This window comes from Frankliniella occidentalis, unplaced genomic scaffold (genome assembly GCF_000697945.3).
Source record: "Frankliniella occidentalis isolate FOCC.00 unplaced genomic scaffold, Focc_3.1 Scaffold63, whole genome shotgun sequence".
NCBI lineage: Eukaryota > Metazoa > Arthropoda > Insecta > Thysanoptera > Thripidae > Frankliniella > Frankliniella occidentalis.
The window spans coordinates 985,581-1,002,744 of NW_026267193.1; the positions used below are offsets into that span (position 1 = coordinate 985,581).

At 51.2% G+C, this 17,164-nt stretch overlaps 6 protein-coding genes across 14 annotated transcripts in view; 1 reads left to right on the forward strand and 5 right to left on the reverse strand.

The window, feature by feature from the left end:
* The first annotated feature begins 15 nt into the window (after positions 1-15).
* LOC113213091 (uncharacterized) lies at positions 16-1,378 on the forward strand. Of its 2 annotated transcripts, XM_052268104.1 has the most exons (4): positions 17-262; positions 369-518; positions 655-920; positions 1,049-1,378. In XM_052268104.1, the coding sequence occupies exons 1-4, from the start codon at positions 209-211 to the stop codon at positions 1,230-1,232; spliced, it is 654 nt and encodes a 217-aa protein (XP_052124064.1). In that variant the 5' UTR covers positions 17-208; the 3' UTR covers positions 1,233-1,378. The 2 variants fall into 2 exon arrangements, with proteins under 2 accessions (XP_052124065.1, XP_052124064.1); XM_052268105.1 differs by having other exon boundaries at positions 16-518.
* A 130-nt stretch (positions 1,379-1,508) lies between these two features.
* On the reverse strand, positions 1,509-2,450 carry LOC113213102 (uncharacterized). Its single transcript, XM_026432050.2, has 3 exons — positions 2,245-2,450; positions 1,872-2,127; positions 1,509-1,776 (listed from the first exon to the last, which is right to left on the reverse strand). Exons 1-3 carry the CDS (start codon positions 2,323-2,325, stop codon positions 1,556-1,558), a joined length of 558 nt encoding a protein of 185 aa, XP_026287835.1. The 5' UTR covers positions 2,326-2,450; the 3' UTR covers positions 1,509-1,555.
* Positions 2,421-4,787, reverse strand: LOC113213100 (uncharacterized). 4 transcript variants are annotated; one of them, XM_052268102.1, is made up of 5 exons: positions 4,267-4,787; positions 3,974-4,159; positions 3,658-3,883; positions 2,658-2,777; positions 2,421-2,570 (listed from the first exon to the last, which is right to left on the reverse strand). In XM_052268102.1, the coding sequence occupies exons 1-5, from the start codon at positions 4,606-4,608 to the stop codon at positions 2,437-2,439; spliced, it is 1,008 nt and encodes a 335-aa protein (XP_052124062.1). In that variant the 5' UTR covers positions 4,609-4,787; the 3' UTR covers positions 2,421-2,436. The 4 variants fall into 4 exon arrangements, with proteins under 4 accessions (XP_052124062.1, XP_026287834.1, XP_052124061.1 ...); XM_026432049.2 differs by having other exon boundaries at positions 3,662-4,159; XM_052268101.1 differs by having other exon boundaries at positions 3,658-4,159.
* Positions 4,788-4,938: 151 nt separating this feature from the next.
* On the reverse strand, positions 4,939-9,087 carry LOC113213099 (uncharacterized). Its single transcript, XM_026432048.2, has 2 exons — positions 8,829-9,087; positions 4,939-8,177 (listed from the first exon to the last, which is right to left on the reverse strand). Exon 2 carries the CDS (start codon positions 8,070-8,072, stop codon positions 6,447-6,449), a length of 1,626 nt encoding a protein of 541 aa, XP_026287833.1. The 5' UTR covers positions 8,073-8,177; positions 8,829-9,087; the 3' UTR covers positions 4,939-6,446.
* A 756-nt stretch (positions 9,088-9,843) lies between these two features.
* On the reverse strand, positions 9,844-14,102 carry LOC113213098 (uncharacterized). 4 transcript variants are annotated; one of them, XM_026432043.2, is made up of 8 exons: positions 12,728-14,101; positions 12,455-12,622; positions 12,020-12,348; positions 11,415-11,661; positions 11,139-11,278; positions 10,886-11,066; positions 10,456-10,792; positions 9,844-10,354 (listed from the first exon to the last, which is right to left on the reverse strand). In XM_026432043.2, the coding sequence occupies exons 2-8, from the start codon at positions 12,545-12,547 to the stop codon at positions 10,050-10,052; spliced, it is 1,632 nt and encodes a 543-aa protein (XP_026287828.1). In that variant the 5' UTR covers positions 12,548-12,622; positions 12,728-14,101; the 3' UTR covers positions 9,844-10,049. The 4 variants fall into 4 exon arrangements, with proteins under 4 accessions (XP_026287828.1, XP_026287830.1, XP_052124057.1 ...); XM_026432045.2 differs by having other exon boundaries at positions 12,455-12,645; XM_052268097.1 differs by having other exon boundaries at positions 11,415-11,658; positions 12,455-14,102.
* Positions 14,103-15,428: 1,326 nt separating this feature from the next.
* The window catches only part of LOC113209542 (glutathione S-transferase-like), a 23,175-nt gene continuing 21,439 nt past the window's right edge, over positions 15,429-17,164 (reverse strand). The window contains exons 2-6 of one of the 2 annotated variants that reach the window (XM_026427105.2): positions 16,568-16,708; positions 16,312-16,479; positions 15,892-16,031; positions 15,659-15,815; positions 15,429-15,587 (exon numbers count right to left, since the gene is read on the reverse strand). In XM_026427105.2, the coding sequence (XP_026282890.2) occupies positions 15,568-15,587; positions 15,659-15,815; positions 15,892-16,031; positions 16,312-16,479; positions 16,568-16,703 (621 nt within the window). In that variant the 5' untranslated portion in view covers positions 16,704-16,708 and the 3' untranslated portion in view covers positions 15,429-15,567. The remainder of the gene's footprint in view (positions 15,588-15,658; positions 15,816-15,891; positions 16,032-16,311; positions 16,480-16,567; positions 16,709-17,164) is intronic. The other variant, XM_052268106.1, reaches the window with a different exon arrangement.

Below are 17,164 nucleotides of genomic sequence, written 5' to 3' on the forward strand. Positions count from 1 at the left end.
AATGGGAAACTTTTCCAGAAAAAATGTTAAAATTGTAACGTTTCCAGAAAAATTGGATGAGACTTAAAACAAAGCTCGAATTTTCCGGCAAATTAAATTCCCCTACTCCGGCCATGGGCGCGGGCAGAGCTCTCATTGGGGCGACGCCTGTTTCAGCCTGCGCTACGGGTCGGGCGTCGAGGTGCCGCGGCCGCACCGCTATCACCGGATGCTGTGCAGGGCGGGCGGGGACGCGCAGCACCACAACGACAGGCTGTGCGAGGTACGTACGGGCCTACGGGACGCGCGCGCCTGCCAAATACTCGAGATTATGTCGGTCGCGCGGGTGACGTCAAACAACACGCTGACTTGGCCGAGTGGCGGCGCAGCTGTTCAGCCGGTGCGTGGGGTGGATGCGGGAGCTGGGCGAGGACCCCGGCCAGGACAAGGACCTGCAGCCGCACCGCCTGTGCCAGCCGCTCACCCTGGAGCGGGACGAGGGCGCGCGGCTCGCCGTCGACGTGCATGAGATGCCTACGGTCAGTGTCAGAGATAAAGAGAGAGAGGGGCAGCCGCAAAACGTGTGGTGACAAAGGGTAAAATGACTTTGACCTGATTCACAAACTTCATCAAAGTTCATTAGTTCACTCGCGAAACGTCCAACGGCCACCTCAGGTGCCGCACGAGACGGCGCTGCGCGCGTACGCGCTGCACCGGTCGGAGCGCGAGGCCGCGCACCGGACGCTGCGCCGCGACGCCCGCGCCGCGGACCGGCCGCCCGCCCGGGCCGCGCACCGCAACGTCGCCTTCCTGCGCTGCGTGCCGCGCGGCGACCCGGCCCGCTACAAGGCGCCGCCCGCCGCCGGCATGCTGGTCGTCAAGCAGCCCGCCGAGCTCGTCAGCTTCGACAAGGTGTGGCGGCCGCACGTCCTCTCCCTCAGGTGCGTCCTTGACGGTCCTCGGCGGTGGTCCTCTTGCTGACGCCAAAGCGCCCCCTTCGGGGCCCCCATTGGCAGATAAGAACACGACTGAGAATACAACTCTCCGCGTGTCCCGGTTGGATCGGCAGGATAACCAAGAAGTTCTGCCAGTTCCTGGAGGCGGAGCACCCGCTGGTGCCGCGGCCGGAGGCCCTGGTGCGCGCGGGGCTGCTCCAGGCGCAGGACGCCGGCATGCTGCCGCCGGCGCCCCCGCTGCCCAGGAGGGCCCACCGGCCACCGCCACCGCCACGAGTCCCCGTCACCGACCAATAGGCCCATTGGTCATCCGGCTCCGAAAGGGACGCGAATTATTTTTGTTGACATTCGCTACCCTCCGCCTGCATGACGGGGAGATTTTGACTGGCTTTGACGGGACAACAGCACTGTTGTCGACTTTCTACAGAGCATTTGTAAAGCCCTTTACTGACACGGTGCTTTGGGCATCACATCTACATGGTACTTAAAACTAGTTTATCTACACTGAGCTCCTACGCTTACTATGTACCTGCCTCTGACGACAACGAGATGTATTAATACTAAAGATAGACGTCAATGAAATAAAATATTTATTTTTATTTCCAGCCCTTACTTTACGTTCAGTTCCTGGTGATCAGGCACTCGCCGAAAATGATTATGTCCATCAGGGTCTGCCACACGGCGGGCAAGATGGCCGGTAGGAAGATGCAACCGAAGAGCTCGAAAGTGGCGGAGAAGCCGAGGGTGATGAGGGCCTTGACGGTGCGCCACACCAGGTCGGCCAGGGGCTGGAGCTCGCTCCGCGCCACGTCCGCCAGCTGGGAGAGGCAGCTCATCGGTTCTGTAAATGAGGGGGCAGGTTTAATTAGAGGAAATTACAAATCGATATGATGTGGTGAAAGCGAGGGTGAAGAGGATTGTTTAGAAAGTTCTTACTCTCAAGACACTTGCGGCCGGCCGCCTTCAGCTCGGCGCCCACCCTTCGGGCGAACTGCTTCATGTCGTCCAGCAGGAACCTCCACGTGTCCAGTTTCTCGCCGATGCATCCCTCGGTTGTCTCCACTACGAGGCTGGCCGAGTCCTTGAGTCCCCACCACAGGTCGGCCAGACACTTCTTGGGGTCGGAGCGGGGCGCGGCGGCCAGCGCGGTGGCGGCGCCGGCCGCGCGGGCGGTGGACAGTCGTGACGATGCCTGCGGGAGGGAGCACGCTCTCCAGTGAATGGCGTGGCCACGAAAACAACATCGGGCCGGTCGCTGGGGCCAACAAAACTAGCCGTTGCGCAGATCGCAGAGGTCGGCAGGACCTACCGGGAGGCGCGCGTCGGCCGGGCACGAGGCCAGGGCGGCCACGAGCAGCAGCCCGCCGCAGAGGGTCCAGGTGGGGGTCATGGCGGAGCTGGTAGCAGCCAGATGGTCCCGGGTCGGGTTGGTGAATCGCTTCACTTCGATATCGAAGCTCGACTGCGAGGCTTACGGCTGCCTAATCACAGCCCCGCTCATTCAAGTGGGCCCGGCGTTGTTCTCCTCCACGATGTCCCCCGCTATCTCTCCGCTGCGCGTCCGCGGCCATCTGGTGCAGCCGCGGTGCGCGTCCTCTAGACAGGGGGCAGGCTGTTGAGCTCGTACGCCGGCACCTGTTTGTTCAAGGGGTTAGAGGTCACACAAAGGTCCAGCCCGGTGGTGGATACCTCCCTGCGGGTGCCAGGCTCAAGGTCACGCACCCTGGTCGGCGTCGTCGGCGTCCTGGTGCCCGCGGCCATGGAGCTGCCGACGGGGCCGGCGTTGGAGCGGAGGGCGGCCTGCGTCTGCTGGCGGAGCAGCATCAGGACCGAGTCGTACGCCTGCAGGACACCAAGAAGGAGGGCCACGAGATGAGCGAACCTCCTAGGTGTTCGCCGACCCAGATCCGGGAGGACGGAACATTTCAGACGGCGCCTTTGTTCAACGTAACATAACTGTTTACTATTTGGTCATTTTCTTAGAAGTCGCTGCTCAAGGACCTCCCCCTTCAATTGAAAAATGCTGTTCAGTGATTGCAGATAAGACAGTCGCACTATTATTATCAATCGATCTCTTATTGTTTTTTTACAAAAAGTTCTGAGGATCTATAGTTTTCTAAGAGCATCTTCATTTTGTTTGTAGATGTTTTAGTCGTTATACCCTACCGAGCGCACTTGTGCAACGCATCGTCCTCCTCTGACCACGGTGCCTTTGAGATCATCCAGAAAGTAATACGCCCGTCATTCACCGCTATGAAACTGGCAAAGTTCAGCCTATTCACGCTGCAATAGCGCCTGATGGGTAGGCCATATCTTCCATGCAGTACATACGCGAACTGCTGGGTGGCCTACCCCGAGTCTCGCAGGCGCCGAGCTTGAGTAACTTCCCTAAGAAAAACCCCCGCACGCCTGCACGCGATAAAGTGATATTAGCCGCGCCTTGCACAACTGCAATGCTATGATAACAGTTGGAGAATTATGCGAAATTCTTATTTTGTAAACGTGTAATTCACTGTGGAACAAGCTTCCCCAGAGCGGAGGCAAAGATATATCGCAACAAAGCCCGGCCTTTCCTCGCACGCCACCGTTGGCGCTGGCACCCAACGATTGCTCTCTGACCGGCGTCCCAACACTGTATCTTCAATTAATTTCAACAAGGAACAGAGTTATTGGTCTGGCCCTCTTCGGAGTCTCTGCTATCTGCCTCGGTCTGCCTACTCACTCACACTCTGGTCCGCTGCCCCGCCCACCGCCGCCCCCGCCCCGACTGCAGGGCTGCCACTGCTGACGGCGGCCGCGGCCGGCGGGCCGTGTCGTCGGCCCCAGACCGCCCTACGGGGTGGTTCGGCGAACACGTGGATCTCCTCGACGTGGAACGTGTGCCAGCTGGGGGAGGGCTGTCGCAGCACCAGGCGCATGGCCACCAGCTCGGTCCATGGCACCGTGCTCTGCAAGACGGAGTTTGATGCTTTCACTTCGCCCAACGTACCGTGATATGTGGCTTTGGTTGGACAAAATAAACTCTGTGAAGCACCCACCTCGGTGGCGAGGATGGACACGAAGTCGTGGCTGCCGGTCTCGAGGTGCGGCGAGGGCATGAGCACTCTCCGGGCCACGGCCACCACCCAGCCGGACTCCTTGCGCAGCTTGCTGCTCGCGTCTCCCTGCACCTGCTGCTGCACCTGCGCAGCTGGCACAGCTGGCACCGCGTCGCCCGACTGCAGCTGACAAGAACCGAGGGGTAGAACCTCGAGAGTTAAAGCAGCACACCTTACGGACAGCGACGTAAGATAGAGAGTCCCGAGTATGTGCTCGCCGCACGCCGACTCACCTGTCCCTGCTCGGTCTGCTGCGGCTGTCCCGGGGTGCCCAGCTCGGGAGCGGGGCCGGGTCCAGGGCCCGGGGCGGCCACCAGCATGCGCACCAGCACCGTCAGCCATGCCGTGTAGTAGTTGTGGAAGACGAGCTCGGACACCTGGGAGGGCGCGGCGAAGAGCAGGTCCACGACGGAGCAGCCGGGCGGGCCGGCCGGCGTCTCGTCCAGCGTCACGTGCACGGGGCCCTTGAGGCTGAAGTCCACGGTCTGCCGCGCGGGTCTGCGCACGGCCGCGCCGCTCGCCCCGGACGTGCTCGTGCCGGGCACGGCCAGCCCGCCGCCGCGGCCAGAGGACATCCCCTGGAGCGTCCTCCCGGAGCCTCCGGGTGCGACTGGACTGGCCGCTGCTGGAGGCTAAACATGTCGCCAGGCAACCGCCTGGAGTTGGGTTATCGACTCCCCGACCCCACCCCTCACCGCTCTTTAGGCAAGCACACCCCTTTGTTGGTCAGTCTGCAATACTGAGTGCTATGCACAAGCATCTCTAATAAAAATCAGTACAAATTCTGTAACATTGTTATGCAGACTGTATTATGTGCCATGGATACGAAAAACATGCATGCATACATGTATGTGAAGAGGAGTGAGGGTGAAGGTCATTTACACCTGGAATAAAATACGCGTCAGTTTCACTTTGAGTCACGTTTATTGAATAGACATGTTTGGCCCAAATGAAATAAGTATTAAATAACTGCACCCACATACTGAGTTAAATAAAATTTACACAAAGTAAAATCACAGACTATGTACAGTTACAAAACAAAATGTTACTAGAGAAAGTTGCATAATGCTATCTTCTCTCCTTGACAAACACAAGAAACCAAAACAAAGAAAGAACTGTCACCAGTTTCCTCTGCCATTGCTCAGGATGGCTCAACTAAAAAATTATAGAAATTATAAAATAACAATGCCTCACATGTCTACATCAGTATTTTCCCATTCCATTAACTTAATCGCTGAAAACTCACTCAAAGTGAAGAGAACAAAAATATAATGGCAGTGATATTCCGATTAGGAGTATTGAATGAACACTGTTATCAAATTTTACGGGCTGGCATACTTAGTTGGAGAAGAGCTACATTTACCTTCTTTATCCACCAACAAACAATACATACTTAGTTGGAGTAGAGCTACATTTATCTCCTTTATCCACCAAAATACAATACAATCAGTATGACGACAGCTTGATGTAAATATTTTAGCACTTGTTGACATATGTAATAAAAACTGGAAGTATTGTTATGTCCCATTACATATTGAGGCTTTTAAAACAGTCTTATTAATTAACATTACAAAAGTTGTTGGTGGTAAAGTAACAGTCCTGTAGACATAAAACGAGTAAGATACTAAAATGACAGTCACTCATCAAAGATAGCCAAAAGACCTTCAATATAGGTAGCAACATTGAAATAATATCAAACTGGGTTTAAAGGAGTAAATTTGTTCACATTTTCAGAATATCAAGAAAGAGATAACAACTAGTATGCATTATAATCTTTTTACCTCAAAAAAGACAAGAATGAAGGAGTGGATAAACAGCTAATATGGAAAACCCACACATTAATTTATTTAAACAATATTAAGTATCACATGCAATGGATTCAGCATCCATGCACACATGCAAAGGCAAATAACAAATAACTTTAGCTATCATCATATGTGGAAGGGAAAACGCAGTTGACAAAAGATTCAACAAGACTAGTATAGAAGAAAACTTCTTTCAGATAAATGCATCTTAAACTTACGAAAATAAAGTTACACTACATTCAATAACACCCTTAAAATAGAGTTTAAGGAGAAAATAAGAATCAATAGTTAGTTCAAAAGGAAAAACACTGTACAGGTTGCACAAAAAACAGTTGGGACCAATCTATGTTCTCACAAAGGTAAGTATAAACTATTCGTTAAAAATATCTAAATTCATAAGAGATGGCGAATAATTCATTTTTAGAGTCACAGTTATGCTAACATAACAGTATTGACAGTCATCTTCATGAAGACAAACTGAAATAGAGTAAACATTAACAAAATATATCTTCAAAACACAATATTTGAATGAAAAATTCAACACGTCTACTTCTTTTATCTGACACTCAACATAATGAGCAACTCAATAATTAAATAGGTTCTAACAATCAATGATCATTGTCAAATCTGCGTACTCGAACTCGTTGCTTGTAATGATATTCTTTTAAGTAGCTTTTTAAAGCTTTTGGTAGTGCCAAATGATTTATCCCATCATATGTTGAATGGCTACTGACCACAGCTCTGCTTAAATGCTGAAGAGAGAATGGAAAATTACGGTGAAGAGGAATAGTTAACATAGGTTCAAAAAACATACAGCATGTCGGATCTTTGTAATGTTCAATTAACCCACACACAGTACTGGAGGCAAAAACACCTGGATCATGAGAATCAAAGCTAAATCTATGATTCCACTGTTCAATTCTGGCATGAAGGGAGCGTCCATACTTCCGAAAACTCACTGAAAACAGGTACTCTTCCTGAGCTGAGTCCCTTAATAGAAATGTGCCTTCAGCTCTACCATCAAGAAGACGTTCTGCTTCATAACGGTCCATTTTACCCCAGTAGAAAGAGCAAGATGTGATCTGAAGTAGATCTGGAACCAAGCAGTGTATATAGTCCACTTGTGTGTGAACACCTCTTGAAGGTGGAGGATTATTGTTCACAGCAGGCTCCAAATGTGCTAGTGCAGGAGTCAAAGCAGAAGCAGATAATCCTAAGTGAGTTTGAAATAAGGCAGTGATATTATCAATCAAGTCTGGGGGGCACAAAAGTTGAATCTGTCGTCCAGGTTGGAATCCTGGAGGGGGTTCTACTCCCTCTGCTATTTCTCTTGCTCTCTCGATTCTAGCTCTTTCATCACAGTCTTCAATTGGGTAATCATCTGGATTAAATTTTGATAAATCTATTACACTGTTTGCTACAGGGAAACCCTCCTCATGGGCAGTAATAACATCACGCCCACAACAGATTTTATGTTTTGCCACAGGAACTGGTGGTTCTTGAGAGGAAGCAGCATCTTCTGAGGAGTTTTCTGCAGATGTTTGAGGTATAGCTTGCGCTACAGATTGCAGTGAGGATTGGCTATTGGCTTGCATGATTGTTGGCACCAGGGCTGGTGGCTGATTATCCATTGAATTAGCTTCAAACACCACACCTGCTCCTAAATGATGCTCTTCAGTACGTCTGTAACCTGTGCATACACAAGCATCACAGCTTGTATGTGGTTCAGGAAGGTATGTTTCTGATGATGAACTAACACTACTACATCCAGTCCGCAAGCGTGAACAATTAAACTTCAAAACCCAGTGATTACGTTTTTTCTTCGATCTACCATCACTTAATTCTTTACAAGTTTGCAAAGATTTGGAACGAGACCTCTTGCTATTCACAAACGATAATGATTTTGATGTTCTACGATGTTGTCCATTATCAGCTATTGGTGTTCCAGGAGCAGACTGTGTCTCATGCTCAGGTACATTTCCGTTCTCTTCATCTTGAGAGGAACTGTTAGAGCTCGTTGACAATAAGCTTGCAGCAGTTCCATAAATAGATTCAAAATGATTGTTAACTGAATTGTTGTTCTGGACTGCACTTCTCACTTCTTCACAATTTATATTATTACTGGCAGGTAGAAAGTTACTATTCTCTTCTGCCTCGCCATTCATCTTATAACTCCTTTCTTGATGTGCCAAAGTAGAAAATACTGCCTTGAAGTTGCTGAGCTTCTGACCCATTATCCCACCACTGGGAGAATCAGGGTGCAACGACCAACAGGAGATTTCTTTCCAGGCACAGACCACATTTTGACTACTGTAGCCGATAAAGTTCAGAAACCAGACCTGAAAAATATAAAAGGTTGATTAGAAAATGATAAGAGATAAATACCAAATTGGTACAAAGGACAAGATGATTTCAAACAAATCAGTAGAACATGAATATGTGAGAACAATGTCGTTAAACCGTAATGCTAAAAGAAATTGCATAATAGAATCTGAGGAAATGCAAAAAGGAAAAGAATAATGGGGTCTCCTCTTCAGAAGACACTCTCACACTAACTAGAAGTAGAGGGCAATACACCTGTTTCTCCCTCTACGCTAATGTTTCAATAATTACATCATTTGGGATAGCATGAAAATTAGCATTTGTATCAACATAACCCATTCATAACAATGAGTCCAAAAATTTTAAGTGAGGTATAACCACCATAAAACTTGATAGTACGTGAGACGTTTCTGAAAAAAGCTTGTAGTTCGTAAGATAATACCAGAGAAGGAGCGAAACAGTAAAATACAAAACGCAGGAAAAAGGAAACGGATGACCTCATAGCGATTATGCGTCCTTGTGGGTTATGTATTCGTCATCACGTAAGTAGAGAGGCCAAGGGAGTGCAAAAAGCTGAACCTCAGTAAAATGGTGGTGAAAAGGAAAACTCGATCACGTCCTGAGAAACCTCTATTAATAACAAAAAGCTCTTAATCACAATAACATACCTTGAAGACACCGTGGGTAGTTATCTCTGGAAAGACCTTCGAGGAACAAACAATTTCCAAACACCAGAGTGAAGGGAAGAAGTTAAGTGCAGACGGAGAAGCAGTCTGAAACTGGTCTCGGGTGTCTCACACTGAAAAACAAAGTTCGGAACCCCGATCAAAGTAATTAGGACCAAAATAAATACAATAACAAAGCCACTGCGACGTTTGTTATGTCTGGCCGTATGTCGTGTGAGTGTCCTTACAGTGTTGCCAGATTTGGAGCACATTGTTTTGTTTTCCGTTCCAGTACTGCCAACTCTAGCCACTGATTCCATACTGCGACCGAAAATCAACACGCCAACCTGAGGGCAAGAGCACACCTAAAGGTATGTAGTTTTGATAAAATGTAACTTGTGTTTCACCAACGTTTAAGGTTTTGTGAAAGTATACCATGCTCTGCAATGGGAGCGGCGGAGGGATATTGCACACGGTAGGTTTGCGTCATCCGGCGAGTGCCGCGCTTATTTTTGAATTGATGAATGACGGCGACTCGAGTGTTTCGGCCGTTTATTTCGTGGAAAGAGTATCATGATAATTATAGTAGCGCACCTCAACGGCAAATGACATGGTAGCAACCTTAAAACAGAGATCTACGGCGGGTTCTCCACAGCTTGCCGGTCAGTGACAAGTGGCGCACTAACTGGGCCGGCAGTCGAATGGGTGGCCTATCACACCGGCGCTTCAGTAGCTGACGAAAGAGGTGACCTGCTAAAGGTGCCCTTACACTCAGCCTGTCCGCTGTATCCGCATTGATGTTAAACCGTTTTCAGATATGGTTTCTATTACCAAACGTTAGAAAATGTGTCCAGGATATACGGTCGTACATTTGATTAGAATTTCTGCCTGAAACATCAACGGAAAATAGAAAACGGACACAGCCGGACACGTCCGCGGACATCGAATACGCTGAGTGTAAGGGCACCTTAATGCTTGCTTGGGTACCGATAGAAAAAAAAGTGGCACGGCTACAACATACTCTTGAAGTTGCATATTTTATTTTTATAAAATTGTTAAATCTCATCAAAATGCAATGCTAAAGACACACATTTCATAAGGGAGAAACATATGGTAAACATCAGTATACAAAACGAGAAACGAGTGATGGATAATGGACTGCGAAAATGTCAATGGTTTCGACACCCATACCACAGTCTCATGCAATGAGGTCGATTAGTTGGCCTAAGTCTGCCCCACGCACACGTAGTGCACTGTTGCAGGGGACCGCCAGTGGCAGTAGAAGGGAGAGGAGCGGGAGGAGCCGCGCACGCGCACAGCAGCGCACACCGAGCAGGACTCTTCCTCGGCGGCGGCGTGCCTGCCGAATACGACGAGGTGCGAGGGTCGGGTCTCGACGTTGCAGATACTGCAGAACTGAAGAGGCTGCTTGGGCTGCTTGTAAGGCCGCGCCTCTGCTCTCGCGTGCAGCGACACCGACATCGGGGCGCGGCGCACCAGGTTCGGGAGATCCGAGTGGAGCTCGGATGCTGCGGACAAGAAAGAAGACGGCACAGTTCTGAATTTCTGAACAGACTCGGAAATAATGAAGCAGGGCACAAACTCGAGCGAGAGACAGAAGGCGACGCACTCGTAAACCCGAACCCGGGGCCGCCGGAGTGGAAAAGGAGCAGGGTCTCACAGAGGGTGGGGCTGGCGCCGGAGAACAAGTCGCGTAGCACATCGGGCTCGCGCGGCGGCGCAAGCCCCAGGGTCAGCGAGGTCAGGCTGGGCAGGGCGGGCAGCGCCGCGGCCAGGGCGCGCAGGCCAGTCTCCTCTAGGACGACCAGGTTGAGGTGCGTCAGGCTGGCCAGGGCGCCCGCGCCCAAGGCACGCATCAGCGTCACCTCCTCCTCGGGGCAGGCCCGGCACGACGGTATCGTCAGCTTGAGCAGCGGCCCGCACCAGGTCCTCAACGCGTCCGCTATCTGAGGACGAAGGTTGGGGGTTGGGGGTGAGTGACTTACACAGAACAGAACTTACACAGACGGTCGTGAGAAAAAAAGCGTCAAGCTGCGTACCTCGGCGATGTTGGCAGAGCAGTGTATGCGGACGAACTTTAGCTCCTGCAGCTCGCGCAGCCCTCGTAGCTTCGCGGCCATCCCTGGCGCAGCGGAGACGGTGAGCCGCTGGAGGCCCGCGGGGCAGGAGTCCAGCAGCGGCATCACAGCCGGCGAGAGCAGCTGTACGCAGCGCAGCTCACTGCAAGCACAGGCATGATAAATACCCACCCGCGAGCTTCGGTATGGCTTGGGCCTGGACAAGCGGACTCACCTGTGAGCTCCCAAGAGCAGTGCCTGCAAGCAAGAGGGCTCCTGGCCAACCAGGGAGTCGTCATACGCTGCGACGGGTATCTCCGCATACTCATGGTCCCAGAGCTTGACCTCAATGGTGTGCAGTCCAGCAGGCAGCGCCTGCCAACAGGGAGAAGAGAGCCGCGTGATAGAAGGCCGACCCGAATACATGCAGTGCCTCAGCGACGGCGACGGAGCGGTGGGCCCATGCTTGCAGGACGAAGCTACCCCGACCACCAATTCCAGGAGAACTAACCTGCGGCCAGTTTTTGCAGCGGCTAAATCCTGTGAACGGTGCTGCAAAATGTCTGGGCCACATCCAGAACACGCTCAAAGTTTCCAGAGAGGTGGCATTCTGCAAGTTCTCACAGATCACTTCGATATCGGGAGTTTTGCAATTAAAACGCACGTGCTTCGTACGCGGGCCTAGTTCACGGAGCACCGTTGCGAGCGTGTCGTCCTCAGCCAAGTCCTCGCAGACCACCAACCAGAAACCCAACCTTCTGCGGTGAGAGGAATCATTAGCCTTCCGTACCGGGTGCCTACTCACAGGGGCCACGGGATGTCAATAAGTGAAGCAGCCGACTTGACGCACGTAGGGTAAGATGCCTAATGATGGAGATGCATCTGCCCAGTGATGGACACCCCTTTTTCTTGGAAGGGGTATTTCTAGAGCATTAGTTTCGTGCCAAGATCGTAAAGTGCAAAGTTTGGCTGCAAACCGAGAAAAGTGTCCATCACTGGTACAGTGTCCTCCACCGGGCACCTTACCCTACGCACGGCAGTTTTTTTTTTTTTTGGGGGGGGGGGGCGGTTGAGGAGGTCGAATTACAGACACACCTAGTACAGCAGTGTACTTACATGACTGCTGCCCCTGTTGCCGCGTCGAGGGACATAGGCTTGGAAATGGAAACAGCTAGTCTGTCCTGGCCTTCCTCATCCGTTGAGCGGGGAAAGGCAGCAAGTTCCAAGACGACGTCGTATCGTGGGGTGACCAGTAGGAGGCCCGCGAGCAGGTCTAGCAGTCTGTCGGGGTCTTCGAAGAGCACGCACTTGTCCCACCACAGCGGCCAATGCCCCCGCGTGAGCGCGCACAGCCGGGTGCAGACCCGCCCGACGGCGCCCAGGTCCTCGACAGGGACATAGGACAATACCTTCAGCAGTGGCAGGTCCGGCAGCGACGTCAGCGTCTGCGTACATCGGAGGGCCAAAACAGTTTGAATTTCGTCATAGCGGCAAAAACGATACGGGGATGAGGTCATTCGGACATGTCCTGTAGCTCCTGTCCAACATTACCACTTCATCCAGCTGCTCCTCTTGAGCCGCTCCACTCTCCAATGTTGTAGAGTCGTTGTCGTTCGTACAGGCCCGTTCCTGCCGAGGCAACATTTCTGCAGCTTGATCGTGCTCTTTAGATTTTGGGTTGGACTAAAAACAACAGGAGCCGGCCGTAGCGTTTCTAACCTATCAACACACACAGAGCAACACTTTCGCGACCGTGACTGAGAACCAGTTAGTTATACATTTACCACAATGAGTTATGTTTTTCACAAAGCTGTAAATACGTACCAGGGTAGATGATGTATTCTATATTATACACTTATAGAGTTATGTTTAGAAAGTGAGAATGAGAATGAAGGCGTTTTCAGCGTTTGCTCGTCAAGTCCGCCCGCTAGCCCAAGCGTTTAGTTTGCGTCTGCTAAAGTGGCATGTTGTGTGCCTGCTTGCGACGGCCGCCGCTTGGAGGCGCTGCTAATGCCTATTGGATTGCCTACCTCCTGGGTGCGAAACCATCTCCTATGTCACCCAAGTTCTACACGGTTCTACACCAGCCGACAAGTTCATTTGTGATGGGTACCCCCCCCCCCAAGTCGTCTTTAGTGAGCTAGTGAGCCAGCTGAACCTGAGAGATAGGAAATTCGATATTCAAAATACCGGGTGTCCCGACTCTTACATGCCAGTATGGTGGGTTGCATAAGCACCGGCTCACTGGCGCTGTCAGGAACGCGCATCCCCCGTGGAACCGCGAGCACCCCCCAAAAGTTATCGCCATCTTTTTTGATATGTTGTCCCAAGCACTTGAAAACGCACAAATTAGTACATGTTGTGTCAACAAAAAAATTTCCTTCACACCTCGAGGTTTTTTAGCCGTCAGCGACTGCGTAGAATCCAAGGTTCCCTGGTGCGGCAGTCAACTCCCAGCCCCTATGGCTCAGTGGGTAGAGCACACTGTAAAGCCGAAAGGTAACTTTTGCGCAGATATTACCCTGCCGAGGGTGACAATTTTCGACAATCACCTCACGCGCGGCAAGAAACGATTTGTCGCCCTGCCCGGGGTAATGTGCCGTCGCGTCTCCCGTGTTGAGGGTAAGAATTCTTACCCTCGCTCAGAGGTTACTTCTCTCGCCGCGCTGGCGGCAACCGCTATTCGCCGCCTCGGCGTGACAAAACTTCCCAATGCGCTTCACCCCGCACGGGCGTGAAAAATCTTTCCTCTGTGGTGGTGACTCTTGCGGCCGTCGGTTGGGAAATGTTAGTTGCCGTAAGGCGGCTACTTCTAATCGCCGCCTCTGCGAGCCAAAACTGCTCTTTATGCGCTGTTTTTGGAAACACGTTAGAAACCTCTTCCCCCTCTCCCGCACCCGACCTCCCCGGAGGGAGAGGGACGGAGGAAGAGGAGGGGGAGGGCAAGCGGCGTGCCCGGCGATGTCGTCGGGCCGGCGAGACAAAGGCTGGAATGTGTTTCGTCGTCCGAACTCGCCCCTGCGTCGGGCTCAGTGGCTCAGTTGGTTGCGAACGAGGCGAGGACGCTGAGTTGGCAGCGCCGGGTTCGGTCCCCGGCGCTGGCAGCGGTAGGCGTGTATCCTTCTATGTAGCAGCCGAACAAGCCATGATGTTAGCCTATGGGCGTTACCAACTCGGATGACCGTTGGTATCCGAAATAGCAAATGGGCGATCGCCTCGATGCGAACACCGGAGCACACCCTCCCCTACAAATGATTTTTTTAATTTTTGCCCGCCCTCGCCCCGGGTAGCCGAATAAATTTTACCTCTGTGCGGGCGGAGGGACTGACCGTGCGCGCGGTGGCCGCCCTCGCCCCAGGTAGCCGAAGAAATCTTACCCCGGTGCGGGCAGGGGGACTGTCCGTGCGCGCGGCGGCCGCCGTCGCCCCGCTGCGAGATACTTCCGTCGCTCGGTTCAGGGAGACGCAAAAAAAAGGCACCCTGGGCAGAGGGAGAAACTGTCCCCACTTCCAGACTGACAGTATTCTTACCTTTCGGCCTCACAGTGCACCCGCCCAGAGCGTGGGAGGTCGGCGGTTCGACTCCAGGCTCGGCGCTCCGCAAGATTTTTCGCTTTTCCATGTGGCGTTGCTGTACGGCCTCAGGGCCGAGCTGAAGTTCAAGTAGAATCGGAACACGGCTCAACTCCGTTGGCTTGGTAGCTTTGGTGGCAGGGTCGCTGTCACTGACGATTGGGTTCGGCACTCGGGGTTGTGGGTTCGATACCCGCGTACCCCTTGGGACAGAAAAAGATAACACTCCCCTCGGAGGTAAGGCCTCGGAATCTGCGTTTCAGTCTTGCTCACCTTGCGACACCTGTATGTCCAACAACCCACAATCTACCCCCCAGTCCGTTTAAGCGAACAAGCACCGGATCCCATCCGAACTCCGAAGTTTACCGCGCGGGGCCCCCCGGGCAGGAGGGTGGGGTAGAGCTCTCTTTTTTTGTGTTTCGTTTTTATTTCTGTGTATCAAAGCAAGATAAACATCTTCTTACCCCGTTTTAAAACTAATTTCACTAAATCAATTTTAAAAAATCATACAAAAAAATTAGGGGACTCTCCAGTAGATCTTATTTACCTTTCTGGTGAGGAGTAAGCTAACCACCCCCATTTTATTTTTATTTTTAACCGGGTGGGGGGAGTTGGTTTTGAGCATTTACGGCGCCGAGCGGACTTTTGACTGTTCTGTGACGTGGGGCTGCACTCCGTCAAAGTCGCGGTCTTTCCCTCACTGCACTAAAAGTGCCCCTTCATGGCCTCTGAAGCCTGTTTCTCTTTGAAGCACATTCTTCCTAAATTTCAGCATATCGGCGAGGTCGGAGAAAATCAGGTCGGACAAGACCTAGGTCAGACAGTACTTTTTGTGATTTTGGAAAAATCACCAGGTCGGAGAAAAATAGGTCGGACAATCTAGCTGAACCGCCAATATTTAGGTGATGTGTCGTGACGTTTTCAGACCATTAATGATAAAGGACAACACAAAATTGTTGATAAATAATTTTTTTTAATAAGAACAGATAGATAGATAGTTAGATAGAAGGCGAATGGGGCGCTCCACTATGGAGATGGTGTCAGTTCTATTATGCCGCCACCCACGGCTCCCCATCCGCCGGCCTACAAGCGCTAGGCTCCTGGTCGGCCACCTGAAAAAGGATAGATTTTTTTTATACCAGTTTTTATAACAGTTAAAAAAACAATGACTTTTATTTATTACCAGGTGGACGCTTGGCAATGTAGCTGGCAATGGCGGGAGTAGATTCTACTTTCTTAACCAACTCTTGCAGTAGAGGATAACCCTCCAAAAAGTCCCTTTTGTTGATGTACTTGAAGTAGTTCAGAGGCGCAACAAAGAAGACATCTGCCCATGTAAGCTGGAAATTAAATGTAATGTATGTACATGCAAATAACTACACAGCAGCTTACATTTAAGTTGGGGCATTTCTGTACCTTTCCGTTGACAAGGAAGCCATTGTTCTCTTTCACAATTTGTTCAAACTTGTTCAAGTAGAAAGGGAAGTGATCCTTAAGCTGCGCCACCTTCGCTGCCTTGCTCGCGGGAATAGGGTCATAGAACCAATCGCCAATTTCTGAAGTTGGAGAAATTGCGCGATTTAAAATGAGTACATCAAATCAAACACATAAAACCACAGTGGTAAGGTGTGCTCCTAGTATGCACGTTCTCCGACGTCACTCGAGGGAGCGCGGGGGCCGCCGAGCTCCCGCCCGCACCTGGGCGCTTAGGGTGGGCCGCCGTCTCCGCACAGCTGCTTGGCGGGTCGGCCTACCCAACACGTCGCAGGCGCTTTCACTAGCCTAGCCTCGGGAAACGTTCATTGTGGGGGAAAATTGTAGAGGAACTGAACTTACTTTGACGGAAGTCATGGAAGAGATCTACAGCTTGGTCAATCAGAAGATTCTCGAGATCATCCTTTCCAGATAATCCGACCTGCTTGGCTAGGTATCGGCTAATTGCAGTTGATTGAGCATAAATCTTGTCGTCAACATGTAAAACTGGCATCTGTCCAAAGGGCATTTCTGTGAAGGAAGAAAGTATTAATGTAGGACTACTAGGCTTCAAACTTAAATTGCAGTTACTTATTTGTTCAAATATGTTTATACTCACTGCTTTTCACCTTCTCAAACTCATCGTCGTCGTAGCGGATATCTTCCCACTCAATATTGCCATAGGCAAGCAGGAATCTGATGGGCTCTCCAAGGCCGGTGACATCGAAATAGTGGAGCGTGTATTTGGGTGCCATGGTTGCTGAAAGTAAATAGAGGAGCGCTGTATGGTTCGTTGGCGGGATTGTGCAATACATCGTCACGTACATGCTAAACAAGCTCGACAGGTCTTAACTGTCAAGTGACCATCTAACACAGGAAGGGGGAGGGGGGGGGGCAAGTTTGTCATTACAGTGTGCTTTGCAATCTGTAGCTCAAGGGTCGGCCACCGCTTTGCACAGGTGCTCGGCAGGGTGACCTAACCAGCGTGTCACAGGCGCAATTATTATGGCGTAGCCGTCTTTCTCTTGCCTTTATTTTGCCGCAATTTATACAATAACTGATTTGAACGGCATTCGCTGAAGACCCCCTCCACCTCGTCCTCACCCCCTCCTCTCCTAGCTACGAAAGTCATGCGGGAGAATAATCGTTCAGGGAAAATTGGGAGTTATGGTGAGCGAGGGTACAATATACACCCTACATAAGGACAGTTATTGTA